We start from the raw sequence: 19,567 nt of genomic DNA, 5'->3' as shown, positions 1-19,567 counted from the left end.
CAACACACACACACAATATGTCAGAAACATGTAAGACCAACACACGCGCACACACACACACACACACAATATGTCAAAAACATGTAAAACCAACACACACACACACACACACAATATGTCAGAAACATGTAAGACCAACACATGCACACACACACACACAATACGTCAGAAACATGTAAGACCAACACACACACACACAATATGTCAGAAACATGTAAAACCAACACACACACACAGACAATATGTCAGAAACATGTAAAACCAACACACACACACACACACAATATGTCAGAAACATGTAAAACCAACACACACACACACACACAATATGTCAGAAACGTGTAAGACCAACACATGCACACACACACACACAATATGTCAGAAACATGTAAGACCAACACACACACACACACAATATGTCGGAAACATGTAAGATTAACACACACACACAATATGTTAGAAACATGTAAGACCAACACACACACACACATACACACACACACACACAATATGTCAGAAACATGTGAGACCAACACACACACACACATACAATATGTGAGAACCATGTAAGACCAACACACACACACACACACACACAATATGTCAGAAACATGTAAGACCAACACACACACACACACACAATACGTCAGAAACATGTAAGACCAACACACACACACACACACACAATATGTCAGAAACATGTAAGACCAACACACACACACACACACAATATGTCAGAAACATGTAAGACCAACACACACACACACACACACACACAATATGTCGGAATCATGTAAGACACACACACACTATATGTCAGAAACATGTAAGACCAACACACACACACACACAATATGTCAGAAACATGTAAGACCAACACACACACACACACAATATGTCGGAAACATGTAAGACACACACACACACACACAATATGTCAAACATGTAAGACCAACATCCACACACACACACAATATGTCAGAAACATGTAAGAACAACATACACACATGATATGTCAAAAACGTAAGACCAACACACACACACACACACAATATGTCAGAAACATGTAAGACCAACACACACACACGCACAATATGTCAGAAACATGTAAGACCAACACACACACACACACACACACAATATGTCAGAAACATGTAAGACCAACACATACACAAACACACAGTATGTCAGAAACATGTAAGACCAACACACACACACATACACAATATGTCAGAAACATGTAAGACCAACACACAAAATATGTCAGAACCATGTAAAACCAACACACACACATATATGTCAGGAACATGTAAGACCAACACACACAATATGTCAGAACCATGTAAAACCAACACACACACATATATGTCAGGAACATGTAAGACCAACACACACACACACACACAATATGTCAGAAACATGTAAGACCAACACACACACACACAGTATGTCAGAAACATGTAAGACCAACACACAGACACACACACACACACACACAATACGTCAGAAACATGTAAGACCAACACACACACACACAGTATGTCAGAAACATGTAAGACCAACACACAGACACACACACACACAATATGTCGGAAACATGTAAGACACACACACATGTCAGAAACATGTAAGACCAACATACACACACACACACACACAATATGTCAGAAACATGTAAGACCAACACACATACACACAATATGTCAGAAACATGTGAGACCAACATACACACACACACACAATATGTCAGAAACATGTAAGACCAACACACACACACACATATAATATGTCAGAAACATGTAAGACCAACATACACACACACACACATACAATATGTCAGAAACATGTAAGACCAACACACACACACACACACACACAATATGTCAGAAACATGTAAGACCAACACATACACAAACACACAATATGTCAGAAACATGTAAGACCAACACACACACACATACACAATATGTCAGAAACATGTAAGACCAACACACACAATATGTCAGAACCATGTAAAACCAACACACACACACATATGTCAGGAACATGTAAGACCAACACACACACACACACACACAATATGTCAGAAACATGTAAGACCAACACACACACACACACACACACACACACACAATACGTCAGAAACATGTAAGACCAACACACACACACACACAGTATGTCAGAAACATGTAAGACCAACACACACACACACACACACACAATATGTCGGAAACATGTAAGACACACACACACAATATGTGAGAAACATGTAAGACCAACATACACACACACACATACAATATGTCAGAAACATGTAAGACCAACACACACACACACAATATTTCAGAAACATGTGAGACCAACATACACACACACACACAATATGTCAGAAACATGTAAGACCAACACACACACACACAGTATGTCAGAAACATGTAAGACCAACATACACACACACACACATACAATATGTCAGAAACATGTAAGACCAACACACACACACACACACACACACAATATGTCAGAAACATGTAAGACCAACACATACACAAACACACAATATGTCAGAAACATGTAAGACCAACACACACAATATGTCAGAACCATGTAAAACCAACACACACACACATATGTCAGGAACATGTAAGACCAACACACACACAATATGTCAGAAACATGTAAGACCAACACACACACACAATATGTCAGAACCATGTAAGACCAACACACAGACACACACACACACACACACAATACGTCAGAAACATGTAAGACCAACACACACACACACAGTATGTCAGAAACATGTAAGACCAACACACAGACACACACACACACAATATGTCGGAAACATGTAAGACACACACACATGTCAGAAACATGTAAGACCAACACACACACACGCACAATATGTCAGAAACATGTAAGACCAACACACACACACACACACACACAATATGTCAGAAACATGTAAGACCAACACATACACAAACACACAGTATGTCAGAAACATGTAAGACCAACACACACACACATACACAATATGTCAGAAACATGTAAGACCAACACACAAAATATGTCAGAACCATGTAAAACCAACACACACACATATATGTCAGGAACATGTAAGACCAACACACACAATATGTCAGAACCATGTAAAACCAACACACACACATATATGTCAGGAACATGTAAGACCAACACACACACACACACACAATATGTCAGAAACATGTAAGACCAACACACACACACACAGTATGTCAGAAACATGTAAGACCAACACACAGACACACACACACACACACACAATACGTCAGAAACATGTAAGACCAACACACACACACACAGTATGTCAGAAACATGTAAGACCAACACACAGACACACACACACACAATATGTCGGAAACATGTAAGACACACACACATGTCAGAAACATGTAAGACCAACATACACACACACACACACACAATATGTCAGAAACATGTAAGACCAACACACATACACACAATATGTCAGAAACATGTGAGACCAACATACACACACACACACAATATGTCAGAAACATGTAAGACCAACACACACACACACAGTATGTCAGAAACATGTAAGACCAACATACACACACACACACATACAATATGTCAGAAACATGTAAGACCAACACACACACACACACACACACACAATATGTCAGAAACATGTAAGACCAACACATACACAAACACACAATATGTCAGAAACATGTAAGACCAACACACACAATATGTCAGAACCATGTAAAACCAACACACACACACATATGTCAGGAACATGTAAGACCAACACACACACAATATGTCAGAAACATGTAAGACCAACACACACACACAATATGTCAGAACCATGTAAGACCAACACACAGACACACACACACACACACACAATACGTCAGAAACATGTAAGACCAACACACACACACACAGTATGTCAGAAACATGTAAGACCAACACACAGACACACACACACACAATATGTCGGAAACATGTAAGACACACACACATGTCAGAAACATGTAAGACCAACACACACACACGCACAATATGTCAGAAACATGTAAGACCAACACACACACACACACACACACAATATGTCAGAAACATGTAAGACCAACACATACACAAACACACAGTATGTCAGAAACATGTAAGACCAACACACACACACATACACAATATGTCAGAAACATGTAAGACCAACACACAAAATATGTCAGAACCATGTAAAACCAACACACACACATATATGTCAGGAACATGTAAGACCAACACACACAATATGTCAGAACCATGTAAAACCAACACACACACATATATGTCAGGAACATGTAAGACCAACACACACACACACACACAATATGTCAGAAACATGTAAGACCAACACACACACACACAGTATGTCAGAAACATGTAAGACCAACACACAGACACACACACACACACACACAATACGTCAGAAACATGTAAGACCAACACACACACACACAGTATGTCAGAAACATGTAAGACCAACACACAGACACACACACACACAATATGTCGGAAACATGTAAGACACACACACATGTCAGAAACATGTAAGACCAACATACACACACACACACACACAATATGTCAGAAACATGTAAGACCAACACACATACACACAATATGTCAGAAACATGTGAGACCAACATACACACACACACACAATATGTCAGAAACATGTAAGACCAACACACACACACACATATAATATGTCAGAAACATGTAAGACCAACATACACACACACACACATACAATATGTCAGAAACATGTAAGACCAACACACACACACACACACACACAATATGTCAGAAACATGTAAGACCAACACATACACAAACACACAATATGTCAGAAACATGTAAGACCAACACACACACACATACACAATATGTCAGAAACATGTAAGACCAACACACACAATATGTCAGAACCATGTAAAACCAACACACACACACATATGTCAGGAACATGTAAGACCAACACACACACACACACACACAATATGTCAGAAACATGTAAGACCAACACACACACACACACACACAATACGTCAGAAACATGTAAGACCAACACACACACACACACAGTATGTCAGAAACATGTAAGACCAACACACACACACACACACACACAATATGTCGGAAACATGTAAGACACACACACACAATATGTGAGAAACATGTAAGACCAACATACACACACACACATACAATATGTCAGAAACATGTAAGACCAACACACACACACACAATATTTCAGAAACATGTGAGACCAACATACACACACACACACAATATGTCAGAAACATGTAAGACCAACACACACACACACAGTATGTCAGAAACATGTAAGACCAACATACACACACACACACATACAATATGTCAGAAACATGTAAGACCAACACACACACACACACACACACACAATATGTCAGAAACATGTAAGACCAACACATACACAAACACACAATATGTCAGAAACATGTAAGACCAACACACACAATATGTCAGAACCATGTAAAACCAACACACACACACATATGTCAGGAACATGTAAGACCAACACACACACAATATGTCAGAAACATGTAAGACCAACACACACACACAATATGTCAGAACCATGTAAGACCAACACACAGACACACACACACACAATATGTCGGAAACATGTAAGACACACACACATGTCAGAAACATGTAAGACCAACACACACACACGCACAATATGTCAGAAACATGTAAGACCAACACACACACACACACACACACAATATGTCAGAAACATGTAAGACCAACACATACACAAACACACAGTATGTCAGAAACATGTAAGACCAACACACACACACATACACAATATGTCAGAAACATGTAAGACCAACACACAAAATATGTCAGAACCATGTAAAACCAACACACACACATATATGTCAGGAACATGTAAGACCAACACACACAATATGTCAGAACCATGTAAAACCAACACACACACATATATGTCAGGAACATGTAAGACCAACACACACACACACACACAATATGTCAGAAACATGTAAGACCAACACACACACACACAGTATGTCAGAAACATGTAAGACCAACACACAGACACACACACACACACACACAATACGTCAGAAACATGTAAGACCAACACACACACACACAGTATGTCAGAAACATGTAAGACCAACACACAGACACACACACACACAATATGTCGGAAACATGTAAGACACACACACATGTCAGAAACATGTAAGACCAACATACACACACACACACACACAATATGTCAGAAACATGTAAGACCAACACACATACACACAATATGTCAGAAACATGTGAGACCAACATACACACACACACACAATATGTCAGAAACATGTAAGACCAACACACACACACACAGTATGTCAGAAACATGTAAGACCAACATACACACACACACACATACAATATGTCAGAAACATGTAAGACCAACACACACACACACACACACACACAATATGTCAGAAACATGTAAGACCAACACATACACAAACACACAATATGTCAGAAACATGTAAGACCAACACACACAATATGTCAGAACCATGTAAAACCAACACACACACACATATGTCAGGAACATGTAAGACCAACACACACACAATATGTCAGAAACATGTAAGACCAACACACACACACAATATGTCAGAACCATGTAAGACCAACACACAGACACACACACACACACACACAATACGTCAGAAACATGTAAGACCAACACACACACACACAGTATGTCAGAAACATGTAAGACCAACACACAGACACACACACACACAATATGTCGGAAACATGTAAGACACACACACATGTCAGAAACATGTAAGACCAACACACACACACGCACAATATGTCAGAAACATGTAAGACCAACACACACACACACACACACACAATATGTCAGAAACATGTAAGACCAACACATACACAAACACACAGTATGTCAGAAACATGTAAGACCAACACACACACACATACACAATATGTCAGAAACATGTAAGACCAACACACAAAATATGTCAGAACCATGTAAAACCAACACACACACATATATGTCAGGAACATGTAAGACCAACACACACACACACACACAATATGTCAGAAACATGTAAGACCAACACACACACACACAGTATGTCAGAAACATGTAAGACCAACACACAGACACACACACACACACACACAATACGTCAGAAACATGTAAGACCAACACACACACACACAGTATGTCAGAAACATGTAAGACCAACACACAGACACACACACACACAATATGTCGGAAACATGTAAGACACACACACATGTCAGAAACATGTAAGACCAACATACACACACACACACACACAATATGTCAGAAACATGTAAGACCAACACACATACACACAATATGTCAGAAACATGTGAGACCAACATACACACACACACACAATATGTCAGAAACATGTAAGACCAACACACACACACACATATAATATGTCAGAAACATGTAAGACCAACATACACACACACACACATACAATATGTCAGAAACATGTAAGACCAACACACACACACACACACACACACACAATATGTCAGAAACATGTAAGACCAACACATACACAAACACACAATATGTCAGAAACATGTAAGACCAACACACACAATATGTCAGAACCATGTAAAACCAACACACACACACATATGTCAGGAACATGTAAGACCAACACACACACAATATGTCAGAAACATGTAAGACCAACACACACACACAATATGTCAGAACCATGTAAGACCAACACACAGACACACACACACACACACACAATACGTCAGAAACATGTAAGACCAACACACACACACACAGTATGTCAGAAACATGTAAGACCAACACACAGACACACACACACACAATATGTCGGAAACATGTAAGACACACACACATGTCAGAAACATGTAAGACCAACACACACACACGCACAATATGTCAGAAACATGTAAGACCAACACACACACACACACACACACAATATGTCAGAAACATGTAAGACCAACACATACACAAACACACAGTATGTCAGAAACATGTAAGACCAACACACACACACATACACAATATGTCAGAAACATGTAAGACCAACACACAAAATATGTCAGAACCATGTAAAACCAACACACACACATATATGTCAGGAACATGTAAGACCAACACACACAATATGTCAGAACCATGTAAAACCAACACACACACATATATGTCAGGAACATGTAAGACCAACACACACACACACACACAATATGTCAGAAACATGTAAGACCAACACACACACACACAGTATGTCAGAAACATGTAAGACCAACACACAGACACACACACACACACACACAATACGTCAGAAACATGTAAGACCAACACACACACACACAGTATGTCAGAAACATGTAAGACCAACACACAGACACACACACACACAATATGTCGGAAACATGTAAGACACACACACATGTCAGAAACATGTAAGACCAACATACACACACACACACACACAATATGTCAGAAACATGTAAGACCAACACACATACACACAATATGTCAGAAACATGTGAGACCAACATACACACACACACACAATATGTCAGAAACATGTAAGACCAACACACACACACACAGTATGTCAGAAACATGTAAGACCAACATACACACACACACACATACAATATGTCAGAAACATGTAAGACCAACACACACACACACACACACACACAATATGTCAGAAACATGTAAGACCAACACATACACAAACACACAATATGTCAGAAACATGTAAGACCAACACACACAATATGTCAGAACCATGTAAAACCAACACACACACACATATGTCAGGAACATGTAAGACCAACACACACACAATATGTCAGAAACATGTAAGACCAACACACACACACAATATGTCAGAACCATGTAAGACCAACACACAGACACACACACACACACACACAATACGTCAGAAACATGTAAGACCAACACACACACACACAGTATGTCAGAAACATGTAAGACCAACACACAGACACACACACACACAATATGTCGGAAACATGTAAGACACACACACATGTCAGAAACATGTAAGACCAACACACACACACGCACAATATGTCAGAAACATGTAAGACCAACACACACACACACACACACACAATATGTCAGAAACATGTAAGACCAACACATACACAAACACACAGTATGTCAGAAACATGTAAGACCAACACACACACACATACACAATATGTCAGAAACATGTAAGACCAACACACAAAATATGTCAGAACCATGTAAAACCAACACACACACATATATGTCAGGAACATGTAAGACCAACACACACAATATGTCAGAACCATGTAAAACCAACACACACACATATATGTCAGGAACATGTAAGACCAACACACACACACACACACAATATGTCAGAAACATGTAAGACCAACACACACACACACAGTATGTCAGAAACATGTAAGACCAACACACAGACACACACACACACACACACAATACGTCAGAAACATGTAAGACCAACACACACACACACAGTATGTCAGAAACATGTAAGACCAACACACAGACACACACACACACAATATGTCGGAAACATGTAAGACACACACACATGTCAGAAACATGTAAGACCAACATACACACACACACACACACAATATGTCAGAAACATGTAAGACCAACACACATACACACAATATGTCAGAAACATGTGAGACCAACATACACACACACACACAATATGTCAGAAACATGTAAGACCAACACACACACACACATATAATATGTCAGAAACATGTAAGACCAACATACACACACACACACATACAATATGTCAGAAACATGTAAGACCAACACACACACACACACACACACAATATGTCAGAAACATGTAAGACCAACACATACACAAACACACAATATGTCAGAAACATGTAAGACCAACACACACACACATACACAATATGTCAGAAACATGTAAGACCAACACACACAATATGTCAGAACCATGTAAAACCAACACACACACACATATGTCAGGAACATGTAAGACCAACACACACACACACACACACAATATGTCAGAAACATGTAAGACCAACACACACACACACACACACACACACACACAATACGTCAGAAACATGTAAGACCAACACACACACACACACAGTATGTCAGAAACATGTAAGACCAACACACACACACACACACACACAATATGTCGGAAACATGTAAGACACACACACACAATATGTGAGAAACATGTAAGACCAACATACACACACACACATACAATATGTCAGAAACATGTAAGACCAACACACACACACACAATATTTCAGAAACATGTGAGACCAACATACACACACACACACAATATGTCAGAAACATGTAAGACCAACACACACACACACAGTATGTCAGAAACATGTAAGACCAACATACACACACACACACATACAATATGTCAGAAACATGTAAGACCAACACACACACACACACACACACACAATATGTCAGAAACATGTAAGACCAACACATACACAAACACACAATATGTCAGAAACATGTAAGACCAACACACACAATATGTCAGAACCATGTAAAACCAACACACACACACATATGTCAGGAACATGTAAGACCAACACACACACAATATGTCAGAAACATGTAAGACCAACACACACACACAATATGTCAGAACCATGTAAGACCAACACACACACACACAATATGTCAGAAACATGTAAGACCAACACACACGCACACATAGTCACACACACACAAAGCATAAAGTTGGTAATTTAGACAGACAAATCGATCCTGGCCACCCTGCCCCCTCTGGCTTGACCTGCAATTATGGGTAGTGACTTGCCTCATTCATAGAATTTCTGAGAAATTTAATGAAAGTGTGAAATTCAGAAAATAGAACAAAACCTATCAACCATTGCTTTATCACATTTGACCTTTTACAGCTTTTCTAGCTTCTCAGAGATCCACTCTATATGTTACCTCTTCCCACAGGTTTTTCTCCCTTCTAGTGTTGAAACTGTCTACCTCAGAGAGATGAGGTAGTTCCTAGAAGTGGTATATGGCAAGATTTTATTTTTATTTTGCTTTTTTCAAATCCAAACTGAGAGTCTCTTTTAATAACATTTTTAGTTTTATTGTTTCACTTGCAGTTTCAAAAGAACTGTTTCACATCCTTCTGAGCTGCAGTAGATGGCCCCCCCCAAAAAAGGCATTTTAAACAAATTTATTAAAGTATAATTACATGCAATAAAATGCACTAGTTTTATGAGTTTTAAAAAAAATTTATACATCCATAAAACTACCACCCCAATCAAAATATAGAACATTTCCGTCATCCCACAGAGTGTCCTAATGCCCTTTTGCAGGCGCATTCCCTAAGCTCATTCAGTTGGGTTTGGTTTCATACCCAGGTGTCCTCACTTCAGTACCTGGCTTCTTAACCATTGTTCTACACTGCTTCCCCAACTCAGGATTTCTTGTCTTTCCATTTACTGGATGGTAGTTTGTCTAGTATGTTTATATGCTAATTGATTAATCAGTTATTATTGATTGATTTGTAGGCTGGAGATAATTTAATAGCCTCATCACTCATCTTGAAGTCTGGGGATCTTCTGCTGTCCTTTTTCTTGACCTGCCACAACTAATAAGTTGTCAGGTGCTTATAAAACATTTGCAACGTCTCTTGGTCTTTGCCTTCCAATCTTATCTGAATAACAATTATTGGTTCATTACAGCATATTATTAATTGTCTGGTGTTTGGTTGGATTATAGAAACTTCATTTTTTAATAATAAAAATGTTTTTATTAACAATGTAGTCATCCATGATTACTTGTGAATTCCTTGTTCTTTATGCCTTGTGCAGTTAGGGTGACCCTTTGCAGCTACCTTTGTATATGTAACCCTGAAGTGTTGAATTATAGAGTGATACAAGTGTTTTCTTTTTTAGGACTTTTCCAGATTTCTCAGAACAAAGTGGCAGTTCTTCTTCTAGCTGGTGGGCAGGGGACAAGACTCGGTGTTGCATATCCGAAGGGGATGTATGATGTTGGTTTGCCATCCCATAAGACACTTTTTCAGATTCAAGCAGAGCGTATCCTGAAGCTTCAGCAGTTAGCTGAAAAATATCATGGCAACAAATGTATCATTCCATGGTAAGATATATCTCATTCATTATGGGAGAGTGTCTGAACATACATTGGCTTATCATATTCAAAATGCATATATACTTTATTCATAAGCAGAGGTATTTCCTGTTACTACAGATTTTCCTGGGAACTGTACTTTATATGTTAAAATCAATCTGTATTATAGCTAGGTAGATAATCACTATAGCCTTAATGAGCAATATATACTTCTTTCCAACTTTAACCCCTACCTGAGTTTTTGGATCCTCAGAGGGTTCTCTCAGTCTGTAAACGTCATACTTTTGGTAGTTTGTCTGTATACAGAATATGATTGAAAATCAGCTTCCCTCTGGAATTTGGAGGCATTGGTCTATTGTTCCAGCATTGCTTTTGAGAGATCTGTTGCCATTCTGATTCTCAGTCTTTTTTTCTCCCGTTTTCCTCTGAAAGCATTTGGAGTCTCTTCTTATCTTTAGTAACTGGAATTTCATGATGACATGTGGATCTGTCTCCAGTCACTGCTGTGGGCACTCAGTGGGTTCTGTCACTCTAGAAACTCATGTCCTTAAGTGTTGGGTTATCTTGTTCTCCTGAAACGCCCCCCACCCAAAAAAAAAAAAAAACAAACCAAAACCTGAAAGCCTCACTGATTTCTCTGCTGTGGGCCAAACTTGGCTTTTGTCTCTGCTTGTATGCCAGCTCCCCAGGGCCTATCTCAGCCATTGTTCATCTTCTGAACACCAAGAGATTATGGGAAATTCTGCTCTGTTTTTAAAAGGTTTTGATTTAGCTCTTGAATCTGTTTCTCAGAGCAGCTTTGCAAATTGTCATGTTTTGAGGGGGAAACCAGCTGTGTGTTTGAAATCCCTGAAGTCACTCATCTTGTTATTTTAGCCCCAGGTGACTAACAAAAGCTCTGCTGGTTTCTCTGTCCAGCCTGGTCCAAGCTCAGATTCCTTACCACTGGCCTTTGCCCCAGATCAGCAAATACCCCCAGGAAAAGGCAGCTGTGTATCCAAAGGTCTCCTTTGAAAGATTCTCACTATCTTAAAATTTTAAGTTCTAATCCATGTTGCTTTTGTAGCTCTCTGATTCCTTTAAAAATAGGCTTTTTATAATTACCTCAGCTTTTCTAGTTCTTAAGAAGGGTATTGGCCAGCTGTGAACTGTTTTTTTTTTTTGTTTGTTTTTTTTCGTCTTGGTTCCCTGGGGGACTTTTGAGGGACATCTGTGTTTTAAGTGGCCAAAATTCTACTTACAAGCCTTACTCTCCCACTTTCATGTTGGATTTTCTTCTCTTTCTTTCTCCTCACAACTCAGAATTTTTCTTACATGGAACAGTTTAGTCCCTTTTCATTTGAATCATGATGCCCAAAATTTTTCTGCCCAGAGTTCAAATATCCAGGATAATTTGTTAATCAGGCAGATACTGACTGTCCTGGAAATTTTACAGTTTTCCTCATTTTTGCATTTAACAGGTATTAAGTGAGTACCTGTCTCTAGGTGCCACCAGGGAAGTCCCATTTTTTTCTTGTTTTATTTTTTAAGTGAGTACCTGCCTCTAGGTGCTGGGAATATATCAGTAACCAGAACAGATAAAAATCCCTACTCACACATAGTTTACGTTTCAGTAAGTAAGGGCAAAAGCTATCGTAGTCACTAATTACAATTTTAGACAGAATTTTTTTCTCTTTTACTACATTGGCATGGGTTGGATTTTTGTGACAACAGAGTATATATTTATACTTTTATGATTGTAAATAAAGGGTGAGCAGAGCCCGGATGTCATTTCAAAATTTTAGTAAAAAGAACCATAAGAGGTAATTAGAATGTATTGCATTTATGCCTTTATCCCTTTTATTAGAATAGGAGAGATTTTGACTTAGAATATACTCTTCACAGAGTTCTGAAATGTTTTCTTGAGCCTCTCTGTTGCAGGCTCTCTGTTACAGGAGGTGTGTTTTAATATTGTGGTGCAGAGTTATTTTACAGCTCAAGCAGCAGAACTTTATTAACAGGCAGCAGATAGTATACTTCGGAGACATGGGAGCAGGCCAGCCCCCGAGAGGAGGCCACAGATTTATTTTATACATAAGGATTAATGAAGTTACTAGAAGAAATTCCCATTGGGTAGCAACTAATGCTGCCTTATTCAGGAAAAGGATGAAGGAAGTGAAAACAATAAACAGTGCTCTCAAAGATTTTCTTTGTCTTAGGAAATAAACTTTATTTTGCCCTAATTCACATAGCATTATTGCTTAGAAGATCTGCTTTTCTCTTGCAAGGTATATAATGACCAGTGGCAGAACAATGGAATCTACAAAGGAATTCTTCACAAAGCACAAGTACTTTGGTTTGAAGAAAGAGAATGTAATCTTTTTTCAGCAGGGAATGCTGCCTGCTATGAGTTTCGATGGGAAAATTATCTTGGAAGAGAAGAATAAGGTTTCTATGGCTCCAGGTTTGTAACTGTGCTTACTTAATGGTGAATAGAAATGGACTTAACACAATTCATTAACTTTTTTTTTTTTTTTAAGTATGGTTGATTTACATAGTGTAGGTCATTAAGTTTTGATTTTTTCACTATGGTGATTTTGATGTCAAAAATTAATATTTTGCTTAATATAATTAAATTTGTCAGTGATTTTAAAAAATGGAAATGCCCAGGGGTGAAATGAATATGCTTTTATACTTCCTGTGCTCTTGACAGCAATTTGAGCATCATTCAGAGTATTTATTCTCTTTACTCAGTATTTTATATACAGTATTGTTCATAGCCTCATTATTTATCATAGCGAAAAATTGGAAACCATCTGCTATTTAAAAAATGAGGCTAGATTATAGTTTATCTGTAGCATTCATTCTTAAGCAGTATTAAAGTAATCATTTGTAGGTATCAAATGACAGTGAAATAGTTTCAGTAAGTTAAGTAAGAGAATGGGAAATACAGAACTCACAGATTCTCATCTGTGTGACTCACTTCTTGGAGAAAAGGGTGAAAGGAAATAAAAAATAGTATTTACAGGGGTGCTCTGCAGATGTAGACTTTTATTTCATCTCAACTCTTTTTTTTTTAACCCCTGATTAATTCTTTTTAATTAATGGAAGAGTTTATTATTTTTAGCTTAGTTTTGTGAAGTTGTCTAATTTTTTTTGTCATCATTTAGGCTGTAACTGAGGTTGTTATGGAAGAAGTATATTAAAGCAGCACTAAAAATAGATGGAGAAAGAAGACGCTTTGACCTGTATTTAGTTTAAATCACCGTAGACCTTCATATTAATCTGCTTTCTTAACAAATTGTTTGTTATAGATGGTCATATATTTTTATTATTGAGGTATATGAAATTGGCAGTGTTGGGGCTATAAATACAGAGCTAATTTGAATCATGCAAATAAAACTTGAAATGTTATAAAATAATCATTGCCTGATAAAGAATTTTATGTTTCACTGTGTATTATGGGCCAGATTGTTAAAAGAACTGAGTTAAAAGTATGTTCTTCAGGATTGCCTAGTCTTATATTAATAATGTTATTCTCTGTATACTTATGGTAAATTATCTTCAAAATCACATAGTATAACTTTTTGATCTCTGAATCCTTACTTATGGATACTCAGTTTTTCTTGGCCCTGTCATGTAAAACTGGGTTTTAGAGATCTTCTGCCCTGTTTAGAAACATTGAACTATCTTTGAGTTACCTTCAGAGTGAATTTTGGTTTGCTACTAATAGGCAGTTGTTTTTTTTTTTCCCCCAGATGGGAATGGTGGTCTTTATCGGGCTCTTGCAGCCCAGAATATTGTGGAGGATATGGAGCAAAGAGGCATTTGGAGCATTCATGTCTATTGTGTTGACAACATATTAGTAAAAGTGGCAGACCCACGGTTTATTGGATTTTGCATTCAGAAAGGAGCAGACTGTGGAGCAAAGGTAATGCCTTGTTCAACTATAATGAGGCTTTATGTGGCCTTTCTCTTGTCAGTATATATGTTCCAGGAGTCAAGCTAGACTTTTTAGGGTGATTTGGATGTTTTAAAACCATTCATCTTCTAAAGTAGCTAAATTGTCCCATACCTACTTTTTCTTTAATTTTGCAGCATTTGATTCTATAAATAATGGTGTATGCTTAGTTCATAAGTATGAGATTACAATATGCGAGGATGATTTGTAAGTACCTGGGAAAGTGAATGGTCATCACTGGGTCTGGGATGGACTTTTAATAACATCAAGTTGTTGGATTCATTAATATCAAGTTTCTTCCTATGGCAAAGTTACTGGAGTAGTAAGTAAAAGAAATATGGTAGAAATAGCACATGAAGACTTCAACAAGGCATTTGACAAGGTAACTCATGATAGTCTTGTGCATTAAGATGGAAATATGCAGATTGGGTGGAAGGCAAGTTAAGGAGATTAAATAACTGCTTGAGTGCTCACAAACATACGGATAGTGAAACAGAGGGAGGTTTGTAATGCTGTATAAGACTGTCCTTGCCATAGTAATCTTTAGCATTTTTTTCTTAGTTGCACAGATGATAATGTAAGAGACTTGACTTTGTGACATGAAAGGCCTTAATAATACTTTTGGAAGATTTTAAAATGCTAATGTAAATATTACTTTCCTGGAAATCTGTAAAGGTATCAGGTCTTACTGAATTAAAGTATAACATAATCCTGATCAAAGTCCCAATGAGACTATATTGGGGACATTTGAAAAAATTATTGTAAAGTTTAGAAAAAACATGTAAAGATGACCAGGAAAATGTTGAAAAAATGATAATTAGGAAGGAAGAGTTTTAACAATCTATCAGCTATTAAAATGGGTTGTAAATAAAAAGTAACTAGGAGTGTAGTGCTGAAATCAGAATAGAATGACAAAATAATGGAACAGATAATCAGAAACAAACTCACATATATATAAGAATGTACTGTATACAAAGATGGCATTTCAAATCGTTGCAGGGAAATTAATGGGAAACTGGCTTAAAATAAACTAAGATGTCTCCCTCAGAGCTCATATCAAATCAATTTCAAATGGATTACAAAGTGAAAAACCATAAAGATGTTAGAAGAAAGTTTAAAATAATTTTATTTATTTATTTACTGCAGTTAGTTGATTTACAGTATTGTTGGAATAATTTTATAATTGACATGAAGGGGGCCCTTTCTGCCAAAAGCAAAAGCCACATATAAGTTTCTGATAAAAGCAAATTAAGCTACATATAAATTTTAAATATATGAATTTAAAAAGAAGTGCTGCACTGTTGGGAATGTAAATTGATACAGCCACTTTGGAAGACGGTATGGAGATTCCTTAAAAAACTAGGAATAAAACTACCATATGACCCAGAGGTCCCATTCCAAGGCATATGCCCTTAGGAAACCAAAATTGAAAAAGACACATGTATCCCACTGTTCATTGCAGCACTATTTACAATAGCTAGAACATGGAAGGATACTAGATGTCCATCGACAAATGAATGGATGAAGAAATTGTGGTACATATACACAATGGATAAAAAGGAACACTTTTGAGTCAGTTCTAGTGAGACGGATGAACCTAGAACCTATTATGCAGAGTGAAATAGGTCAGAAAGAGAAAGATAAATATCGTATTCTAACGCATATATACAGAATCTAGAAAAATGGTTCTGAAGAATTTACTTACAGGGCAGCAATGGAGAAACAGACATAGAGAACAGACTTAGGGACATGGGGAGAGGGAAGGAGAGGGTGAGATGGATGGAGAGAGTGAGATGGAAATTTCCATTACCATATGTAAGATAGATAGCCAACGGGAATTTGCTGTGTGGCTCAGGAAAGTCAGACAAGGGCTCTGTATCAACCTAGAGGGGTGGGGTGGGGAGGGAGATGGGGGGGAGCTTCAAAAGGGAGGGGATACATGTATACCTATGGCTGATTCATGTTGAGGTTTGACAGAAAACAACAAAATTCTGTAAAGCAATTATCCTTCAATAAAAAAAATAAAGAAAAAAAGAAGTGCTACCATAAGAGATGTATCTTTGTTTGGAGATTTTCTGTTATAAAGATGCCATTTCAAAATTAATCTACAAATCTAATGCAAAGTCATAGAAGCTGAAGTCTTAAACTTTCCAGTATAAGTTTTGAGAGATTAAGCTGATAGACCTAGTAAGACTCCTCCTGACTCTGAAAATTAAGGGTTTAGCTCACTGATTGCAGATCTCTGTCTCTTTCAGTACTCTAATGAGTATCTGTGCCCTATTGTGAATAGCTATTGAACTGTAATAGTGCGTTGGATTGTATTCACTGAGGTTTGCTCCACCTCGAAGATTCTAGGTTTGGTGTTCAGTCCTCCTGCCTGTTCTGGGGTGGGGCTCAGCTCTGAGTGGTTTCAGGGTGCTCTCCACTTTGGAGAGGAGAAGGGTGAATATCAGAAACTGTACTCACCTGTGCCCTGCCAGGGGCGCCCGCTGGTGACCAATAGCAGCCCACAATTCCTTCTTCAGAACGGCTCTCCCCTCCCCTAACAGGAATAGTATGTTAACTTTAGTTAACATAATAGTATGTTAACTTCTCTATGTCTGTTTCTCCATTGCTGCCCTCAAAGCTACTAAGCTTTGAAAAAGAAAACAAAACTGTATTTCTGACTTTGTTCCACGTGGTGTCACTCTTCTTTCTAAGACAGAAGCTTAAAGTTTTACTGCTCTGAGTTTCAGCGTGTGCGTGCTCAGTCATGTCTGACTCCTTGTGACCCATGGTCTGTAGCCTGCCAGTCTCCTCTGTCCATGGAGTTTTCTGGGCAAGAGTACTGGAGTGGGTTGCCATTTCCTTCTCCAACTCAGCTTCAGAATCAATTTAAATTCTAAATGATCAGAGAATGCTGAACCTGGGAGGGACCTCAGAGATCATCTGGTCAGCCCCTTTGATCTAGAAATGAACACTTTGAGTTCCAGTACTAAATGCATTCCAGGCTCTAGGTCCATCATCACATTAGCAGAGGCAGAATTAGAAATGTTTCCCAACTCTTAGTTTGAGTGTTATATCACTTTAATAAATCAATTCGTTAATTTTGTTTTTGCTGGCAGCTCAAAAAACTTTGAATTGGTCTGCTCACTTTTTTCAGTATTCTAATCCTACAGGGATGTAAATATAACCATTCTCTCTTTACACCCCGTGGGTCCTCTAGGACAAATCCGTTCTCAGTCTTCTTGCTTGTTCTGTGTCTAGCATAAAATGTAGTGGTCTCTCAATGA

General features: G+C 38.0%; 1 protein-coding gene across 5 annotated transcripts in view; it reads left to right on the top strand.

Annotated features, from left to right (window-relative positions):
- The window catches only part of UAP1 (UDP-N-acetylglucosamine pyrophosphorylase 1), a 45,824-nt gene that overhangs the window by 15,459 nt on the left and 10,798 nt on the right, over positions 1-19,567 (top strand). For all 5 annotated transcript variants that reach the window (XM_061120237.1, XM_061120238.1, XM_061120235.1 and 2 more), the window contains 3 exons: positions 12,160-12,364; positions 14,623-14,798; positions 16,093-16,265. In XM_061120237.1, coding sequence (XP_060976220.1) covers positions 12,160-12,364; positions 14,623-14,798; positions 16,093-16,265 — 554 coding nt within the window. The remainder of the gene's footprint in view (positions 1-12,159; positions 12,365-14,622; positions 14,799-16,092; positions 16,266-19,567) is intronic.

Source organism: Dama dama, chromosome 20, assembly GCF_033118175.1.
Source record: "Dama dama isolate Ldn47 chromosome 20, ASM3311817v1, whole genome shotgun sequence".
Taxonomy (NCBI): Eukaryota; Metazoa; Chordata; class Mammalia; order Artiodactyla; family Cervidae; genus Dama; species Dama dama.
The sequence above is the reverse complement of the archived record's forward strand: the minus strand, read 5'-3'. Positions and strand labels throughout refer to the sequence as shown.